This window comes from Artibeus jamaicensis, unplaced genomic scaffold, assembly GCF_021234435.1.
Source record: "Artibeus jamaicensis isolate MK-2021 breed Jamaican fruit bat unplaced genomic scaffold, CSHL_Jam_final contig_859, whole genome shotgun sequence".
In the NCBI taxonomy this organism is placed as follows: domain Eukaryota; kingdom Metazoa; phylum Chordata; class Mammalia; order Chiroptera; family Phyllostomidae; genus Artibeus; species Artibeus jamaicensis.
Genome location: NW_026521989.1, coordinates 113,602 through 122,009, shown reverse-complemented (window position 1 = coordinate 122,009; position 8,408 = coordinate 113,602). Strand labels below are relative to the sequence as shown.

Here is an 8,408-nt window from a genome sequence, read left to right as displayed (position 1 = left end):
GTTATGGGTGGATGTACATTTCCACTGCAGTTTAAGCAACCACAGGACAACCCTTTCCCGTGACAGATGGGTAATCTGATTGTGATTACACAATGTAAAATGTTAAAGATGAATTTGGCTGCGATGGACAGAGACAATGAAATTGGTGTCCCTGCTTTAATGAATCTAGTGGCTGGAATTTCAGCCCTGGGTGAGAACTGGGATTTAAGTCCACGCCACCTTCGCAGGGATGGAAGCAGGTGGCTCTTTGGGGACCAGGGGACTTCCGGAAACTCTGGGTGTGTGTATAGGGTCCTTTCTCATTTGGCTCATCACGGGCATCCACTTTGTAAAGGAAACTTTTTATCTGGAGATGATCACAGATTCACATGTAGATGTAACAAATAAAACAGGGGCATCCTTCGCCCCCTGCCTCTCCCAGTGGTAACATCTGACAACATTACACAGCAATGCATTAACACTGATACAATGATACAATGTGCCGAGTTTATTCAGCTTCCCCGTTTACACGCACTCCCCATATGTGATTGCGTCTGTTTAGTTCTGTGCAATGTCATCAGTCTGTGTGGATTCCCGTGGCCACCACAGCCAAGGTACACTCGAGATGGATTCCCCCAGGGATGCGCCTTCCTTAAGTCTCGGTTTAAACAGGGAGGAAAAAAATGGAATCATTCCTGTAACTACAGGCATCCAGGACACTGCAGGCTGGGAGGTATTCACGGGGCAGCTAGCAAGGCTCAGCCAGGTAGGCGCCAGGTAGGTCTGCGCGTCCTGGTGTCAATGGCCTGGATGCGGAGTGCAGACCACGCAGTGCAGATCGGTCGCCACTTGGCCGCTGAAGAAAGAGACCCGAGCTCACACTGCTCGCCCGGGCTCTTCTACCCCGGCAGAGCCCGGGCAAGGACCCGGGCCCCTCACACTCTGCCCGGTGCTGTCCCGTCCGGTCCTTGCCTCCTACACCCAGCGTCGTCACCTGCTCACAGTTCCCCGGGTGGAGCTGCTGGGGAGAGGGGAACAGGTGTGGGTCAGCGTGCTGCCACGCGGCTGCAAACAACCAAACTCGCGCTTTGCAAAGCGTGCCAATGCCTAGCAAGGCAGATGTTTCTTCATAGTCCGCACTTTCTCGGAAATTGGAGAGGGAGCGGGACTAGGTGGCACGCGTTCCAGTCGCAAACACTCGGTCGTACTACACCAGCACCTCGCCTTCCTAGGGGATGCCGCCGTGGGTCACCAAGTCCCAGCGACAGAATTCCATGACAGTGAGAACAGGGCCTGGACGCACCCACTTCGGGGGCTCTAACTATCGGAAAGGCCGACCAGAGGCCATTCCTCGTCTGCGCTGCAGGAGGGCGTTGGTGGAAAGACGGGCAGTCCCTCCCGCGCACAGGTCCAGCGCTGGCGTCCTGGCTGCGGGGGTCGCCCCTTCCCGCGGGTAGGGGCTTGGGGCCCGCGCAGCGTGGGCCCTCGCGGGGGGGGCCAGGTGCGTGCGCGCGGGACAGGCCAGCAGCGCGCGGCTCCGGTCCGTTTCCGGCCTCACCTGCGCGGCCGCCCGCGGCCCGCGCCAACAAAGGCGGCAGCGCGCTCCAAGATGGAGGCGCCGGGGGCTCCGGCCTCCGCCGAGTCCGCCTCGCGCGGGCGCTTCCGCCGACTCACCTGCCGCGCCCCGGTCTCCCGGGAGGAGGGCTGACGCGCCCCGAGCCTCCGGGGGCGGCGCTTGCTGCGGAGGGGCGGTGCCTCGCGCCACGGACCCCGGCCCCCGGGTCCCGAGAGCGCGCCCCTAACCCCGGGGAGCAGCGCGCGCCCTGATCGCGCCCCCTTCCCACCCCGGGTACTAGGGGGGCCCCGAGCGCGCGCCTGGGCGCCTCTCCCTGCCCTGCTCCTTCTGCCGGCACCTCGCCCGGCCCGAGTGAGCCCCACCCCCTGCCCGCGGAGCCGAGCGAGCCCCCCGCGCGCCGGCCCTCCTCCTCGTTCCGCCCCGCCCCGCCGGCCCGCCCCCTCCGGGCCCGCCCTCCCGCCGCCAGTCCTCCCGGCTGCCTCCCGGCCCGGCCGGCACTTTCCTCTCAAGTTGCAGCGCAAGTTCGCCTGTGTCTGGAGGCAGGGAGGGCGCTCGGAGCCTCCTCTCCCACGGCCAGGCCGGGCTCCCCGAGTGCATGGGCGCGGGCCCGGCGGGCCCGGGGGGCTGAGGAGCTGCGCAGCCAGCGCGTCCCGCGCCATGGAGGGCGCCGAGCCCCGCGCGCGGCCCGAGCGCCTGGCCGAGGCCGAGGCGCGGACGGCCGACGGCGGGCGCCTGGTGGAGGTGCAGCTGAACGGCGGCGCCCCGTGGGGCTTCACCGTGAAGGGCGGCCGCGAGCACGGCGAGCCGCTGGTCATCACCAAGGTGAGGCGACCGCGAGATCCGCACGGTGACAGCCCGCGGGCGGGCGGGGGGGCTTAGAGTGGGGGGTGGGGGAAGCGGAGGGAGCGGCGCGATCGCGTCCCCCCCCCCCCGGCTCCAGGGCGCGCGTGTGCTCGGATCAGCCGTGGGGAGCGGGGCTCCGGGGCCCGCACGGGCGTGTGGTCCGGGCGCCGCTCCGGCCGCTCTGTGGCGGCTTCCAGCCCCGCTGGCTCCCGGCGCCGCGGAGAGTTTAAATGGCTTCTGTTCCGGGTCCCCTCCCCTCCCCCTCCGGGAAGGGGCCCGGCAGGGTCTCTAGTCACTACGAGTCTCGCCGGCGGCGGCGGCGGCGCGCACCTGTGGGGCTGCCCCGAGGTCCGGCAGAAACGCCCCCGGGTGCCCAGAACTGGCCCACCGCTGTTTGCCCCTGCGGACCCCTGCGCCCTGCACCCCCGGACCTGCACCCTTGGCCCCGGGAAACGCGGAGGAGCAGCAGCTGCTGGCAGCGCGGCGTCTCGATTCCCATCAGCCCATCAATATTTACTGACTTGCGGCTCCCAGTTGCGCGGCTCTCCGAGACTTGCGCCGGCGCGCAGAACTGCGGGCCGCCTTTGTCCAAGTGCAGTTTGAACTCCAACCCGAGGAGAGATGCCTTTCTGTGCCTCCCCACCAACGTGTGTTTGCAAATGTGGGGATGCGAGGGGCTCTTTCAGAACTGAGTTTCGTGGTCGGGAAACAGAACGCTCCGCCCTGGGCGCGGGCCGCGGCACCCGTGTTACCAACTTGGGAAAACGCGCCAACTACCCGTCTCCCGTCCCGGTTAACCTCTGCTTAAAAAGTGTGGATTGGGCCGTCCCTTCGGGAAGGGTTGGGCCGGGTCGCGGCCAGGGACAAAGGTCCCTTTAAAATGGAAACTAGTCTTGGCGACGGGAAGCGTTTGAAGGTGACCTACCGGTTTTCTCTGCTTTCCTGCTCGGCCGCCCCAGGAAGAAATCTGGCGACTCCAGACCCACCCCTGCGGTGCAGAATTGGGGAAGTGAGGGTGGCTTTTGTCATTCAGAAAGCAGAGGCTGCGACGACGCCACACCTTTCTCCTCTCTCTGTTCCCTCGTTTTTCTTCTGTTCACAGAACTAGCGATGTGGAGGGGGGAGGATGGGGTTAGGTGGGCCCTGGCTTCGTGTTGACCTGGGTGCTTTGAAAAGAGGGTGGGCGGTCATTGTCGTGCCCAGCAGGGGCACCTTCCCGCACATGGGTGCGTCACAGCGTCTTTGGCCTGTGCCTTCTCAGTAAAGGCCTCCCGGCGCATTTCTGATGGGACAAGTTCAACACCTGTTGGGTTGAACTTGTACCATCAAGTGAACTTGTACCATCTGAGTGCTCAAAGCACTCAGACTTTTAGTATTTCAGGTCACTTTTGAAAAGATACACACAGGTTTCACCGTAAAAAGGAGGTTTGCAGTTGTTTTGGATGGAGAACAATGCCGCGATTAGTAAATACAGGCCCTGGCTGGTGTGGCTCAGGGGATTGAGCACTGGACTGCGAACCAAAGGGTTGCTGGTTCGATTCCCAGTCAGGGCACATTCCTGGGTTGTGCGCCCAGTCCCCAGTAGGGGGCGCCCAAAAGGCAATCACACATTGATGTTTTTCTTCCTCTCTCCTTCCTCTCTCTCTCTAAATAAAACATTTTTTAAAATAATAAAAATAGCCCTGGCTGGTGTGGCTGAGTGGATTGAGCACCAGCCTGCAAACCAAAGAGTTAAAGGTTCGATTCCCGTCAGGGCACATGCCTGGGTTGTGCGACCAGGTTCCCGGTGGAGGGTGCATGGGAGGCAAATACATATTGATGTTTCTCCCTTTCTCCCTCCCTTCCCCATCTCTAAAGGTGAATGAAATCTTTAAAAAATAATAATAATAATAAAAATAAATATTAATATAGCAGCAAAGTCTGTTTTGTGTGCCCGAGGCTGTAAAACTTTTCTCTCACGGTGCATCTTTTTCATGCTTGCCTTGGTAGCCGATGGAATAAGTTGTAAAACATGGTTTAAGGGAAGGCCTTGCCTTTCGGCCTTACACAGTGTGACAAAGCTGGAAGTCACTTTACAATGGAGTTATTTTAGGCCTGGCCGGGTGGCTCTGTGGCTTAGAGTGTCGTCCCCAAGGTTGTGGGGTTTGATCCCCAGCCAGGGCGCACACAAGGACCGATGAATGTGTTGTTCAGTGGAGCAGCAAATTGATGTTTCTCTCTCTAAAAAAAAATTAGTTGTTTTACCAGAAGCTGCTAGAACCCCAAAGGGACCCCAAAGCACCTCCTCATTTGTATACATACCCCAAGTTCTCTTTTTGAAAAAGATTTTATTTATTCTTACAGAGGGGGAAGGGAGAGAAAAGCGAGGGAAGAACATACCAAGGTGAGACAGAAACATGGATGGGTGGCTTCTCCAACATGTTCCAAAGTGGACAAGATGTTACCCCCAAGCGGTGCTGGGAAGCTGGGACCAACTATCACCCTGGTGTGTGCCCTGACTGAGAAGCAAATCGGTGACCTTTGACTTTGCAGGGTGACCACCAACCAACTGAGCCACACTGGACACGGCCCACCTCTTTTTTTAAAAAAAATTTTTGTGCCCTGGCTGATGTGGCTCAGTGGATTGAGCGCCAGCCTGCAAACCAAAGAGTTGGATTCCCAGTCAGGGCACATGCCTGGGTTGCAGGCCAGGTCCCCAGTCGGGGGAGTGTGAGAGGCAACCACACATGGATGTTTCTCTCCCTCTCTTTCTCCTTCCCTTCCCCTCTCTCTACAAATAAATATATAAAGTTTGAAAAAAAAATTTTTTGCTTAATCGTCTATTAGATTTTTAATTACAGTTGACATTTAGTACTACATGTGTTCCAGGTATATAAGTTAGTGATTAGACATTTTTATAACTTACAAATAGATCACCCCGATCAGTCTACCACCCAGCTGGTGGCAGGCACCCCAAGTTCTAAGAAGCCCAGAGTGGGCTCTCATTCTCCCTGTCCAAGGGGCCCCCATCCTAGAAACTGGAGACAGGGCAGCCCGGGGCCTTTGGGGCGGTCTGCTCCTGATTTGGCCTGCGGGTGGGGTCCCCATGGTAGTTGCTAAGGGATTTTGGGGGAAGTTTCTGTGGCCAGCGTAGTAGCAGTCCATGCACACAGCCTCTCCGGATTGTGCGTCAGGATTGTGCAGAATAAAACGTGTTTGAGTCTTCTTCTTGGTGCTCATAATGTCCCTCCCTTAAAATGCTGCTTTTTAAAAAATACCCAGGACTACTGCTGCTTTTATTTATTTTTAGAGAGAGGGAAGGGAGGGAGAAAGGGAGAGAAACATCACTGTGCAACAGATACATCAGTTGGTGGCCTCTCCAGTGCTCCCCGCCCAGGCATGGGCCGGGGCCAGGAACCGAACCGGCGACCCTTCAGTTCGCAGGCTGGAGGTGCTCAATTCACGGCAGAGGCTTCAGAACCGTGTGGGAGTTCTGTTTGAGTTTTCCTGCACACTCGTAAGTGCACACACACGTGCTCACGCATGTACACCCTGCATGGTAGTGCCCGTATTATTCACATAGCCATCTCTTCTCCTGGGTGGGTTATGAGTGATACTTGCTCACAGTGCCATGGCTGGTACCAGAGAGTCTTGTTAGTGGAAAAGGATGAGGCGGAGTGTGTCTACCTGGAACACATGGAAATGGGCTCCGTTTGTGATAGAGACTGTGGGCGACCGTTTCACCACCAGAATTTGGGTTAATCCCAGCTTCTCATCTTTTCTTTCCTTACAGCTCCAGACAAATCCTCAGGGTTCGTTGGGTAGTGATTGTTCGGATGGATTTTGGGCACTTTTTTTAAACTGTCAGCGAGGATATGTTTATTGATGCGACAGAGAAAGGAGGGGTAGAGAGACAGAAAGAGTGAATGAGGTACGGGAGAGAAGCATCCATTGGTTGCCTCTCGTGGGCAACCCAACTGGGATCAAACTGGTGACCTAGGTATGTGCCCCGACTAGGGATCGAACTTGCAACCTTTTGGCGCATGGAGTGCCGCTTCCAGCAACTGGACCACTTGACCGGGGCTTGAGATATTGTGCCTTTACAAAAGTCTGATTAGCCCTGGCTGCTGTGGCTCAGTGGGTTGGTTTCCTGTCAGCCCCGCACACAGAAGGTTCGAATCCCCAGCGAGCACATTCCGGGGTGTGGGCCAGGTCTCCTGGTTGAGAGCAACTGATGGATGTTTGTCTCCTGCTCTTTCTCCCTCCCCTCCCCTCTTTCTAGAGGTAAAGAAATACAGTCTTTAGCTCCGAGGTCCCGCACCACGCAGTTCCGGTTTCACAGCACCGACCTGGCGGGAGGTGGGCTCCTGTTCTGACCCGGAGGCCTCCTCATTTTAACCCGAGCCGCCCACACCTCGGACCTGGGAGGCGTGTCCGAGCACGGCTGCTCCAATCCCGGTCTGCAGGCGTCGGCGGAGGCGGAGGCGTGCGGTTTATACACGTGCCCTCGGGCCGCAACCCTGGCCAGTGTGGAGAAGGAGCTCGAGGACCAGGTCTGGACCTGGGACATCCCTGTAGTTTGTGCCGTCACTGCTGTCTGCTCTTGTGCGGGGTGCGCTGCTGTGCCACTGGGAAGGCCTCCACGGGGTGCCAGATTCTAAACTTTGACCCTGTTGCACGCTGGGCTGCGTGGTTGTTTGGCGTGGGGCTGCCCTGTGCGTGGCAGGCAGGGTGTTGAGGGCATCCCCGGCCTGGATTCCCGGGCACCCGCTCTCCAAAAAAGTCTCCAGACTGCCCATGTGCCCTCACCACACTCACCGTGGGTCGGGCTCCCCCACCTTTGCTCTGAGGCTTGCAAAGCTCGTGAGTTGGCCTTGTAGGATCTCCTGCTTGTGGTTGGGGGCCCTTGGCATGGCCAGGGACTGGGTCTAGGGGACTGTTTTCTTCCCAGGCTGCAGCCCTGATAACAGGCTTTATTTACCTGGCAAAACACAAACAAATACTTGCTTCATTTGCACTTTTGCAGCTGGAACAAGGAAGTCCAGCAGGAGCTGCCCAGCACTGGCTGTGTTTTAGGTCGGCGTGGCCCTGCTGGGTAGGGACTGGCCTTCTCCGGGTCTCGCTGGAAGGGAAGGGGGACACCGAGGGCCCGGAGTGGCATTCCGGACATTTGGAGCACCTGTGTGAAGTGCCCCTGGCTGCCACTGCGGGTGGCCATTGGATGAGGCTTAGGAAAGACAGCAGTTGCTTATCCATTGTGCTGTCTGGGAGGGGCACGTCCCTGTCCTTGTCCCTGTCCCGCCGAGACTTTCACTGGTTTGTGTTCCCGGGACCTGTAAGTAGATAAGACACATAAGACCCTGCTCTGTCTGCCTGTTCGTCTCTCTGTCTCTCCAGCAAAGGGGAACTTCCGTGGGGGTCAGGAATGCGAGGGGGGGTGCTGATTTCTGAGCTGTCAGCGGAGGGGCCAGAATTCCAGGGACGCATGCAGGGCCCCAGCTGGGTGTCCTGGGGCCCCCTGCGGCCTCAGGAATGTTTGTGCCGGGGAAGGAATGAAGCCCCAGCCCTTCCTTGCGGCATTTCTTGGAGGAGACCGCGTGTTTCAGGATGACAGGAGCCTCTCTGGCACCGTTAGAGGGGTCGATTTCCAGGGCCGATTTCAGGGTGCCTTTGGGGGGGTCCTGGAGCACATGGGGGGCTGTGGGCTGGGATGCCTCCCACCCCGACTCACTGTCCCATGGGGCTTCAGACTGTTGAAACCTTTCAGTGCGTGGGAGACAGAGTCCTGCAATGTTCTTTCTCGTTTGACCGAAGGGAATCCCGGCAGGTGGGGGTGGGGGAAGCAGTGTCTCACACTGCCCAGGAGGCAAATGTGCTGTGTAACTCATGGCCAGATCTCCGGATAGAGGGTAGAGAGGGTGGTGGGTGGCGGGTGGTGGGGGGGAGGCACTGGCCCGCGATGTGCCGCGTGTCCTGAGGTTTGAGTAGGAGCCTCATTGTGTAGGGCCGTGGTGTGTCATGGGCGACCCGG

General features: G+C 58.6%; 2 protein-coding genes across 4 annotated transcripts in view; one reads left to right on the top strand and one right to left on the bottom strand.

The window, feature by feature from the left end:
* Positions 1 to 313: 313 nt before the first annotated feature.
* LOC119058354 (uncharacterized) lies at positions 314 to 2,152 on the bottom strand. The gene is made up of 3 exons (XM_053673424.1): positions 2,054 to 2,152; positions 1,538 to 1,777; positions 314 to 997 (listed from the first exon to the last, which is right to left on the bottom strand). The coding sequence occupies exons 1-3, from the start codon at positions 2,150 to 2,152 to the stop codon at positions 728 to 730; spliced, it is 609 nt and encodes a 202-aa protein (XP_053529399.1). The 3' UTR covers positions 314 to 727.
* The window catches only part of SHROOM2 (shroom family member 2), a 96,075-nt gene continuing 89,686 nt past the window's right edge, over positions 2,020 to 8,408 (top strand). For 2 of the 3 annotated variants that reach the window (XM_037157577.2, XM_037157576.2), the window contains exon 1: positions 2,020 to 2,377. In XM_037157577.2, coding sequence (XP_037013472.2) covers positions 2,213 to 2,377 — 165 coding nt within the window. In that variant the 5' untranslated portion in view covers positions 2,020 to 2,212. Of the gene's footprint in view, positions 2,378 to 7,219; positions 7,713 to 8,408 lie in introns of those variants that run through there. The other variant, XM_053673422.1, reaches the window with a different exon arrangement.

Bases quoted from the DNA above. Each gene is read 5' to 3' on its own strand.
- LOC119058354 (XM_053673424.1), bottom strand. From the start codon at position 2,152: ATGCACTCGGGGAGCCCGGCCTGGCCGTGGGAGAGGAGGCTCCGAGCG. The intron at 1,778-2,053 runs GTGCCGGCCGGG...CCCCGGGGTTAG, and splicing joins CGCTGCAACTTGAGAGGAAA to GGGCGCGCTCTCGGGACCCG. The intron at 998-1,537 runs GTGAGGCCGGAA...TCTCCCCAGCAG, and splicing joins GGCCGCGGGCGGCCGCGCAG to CTCCACCCGGGGAACTGTGA.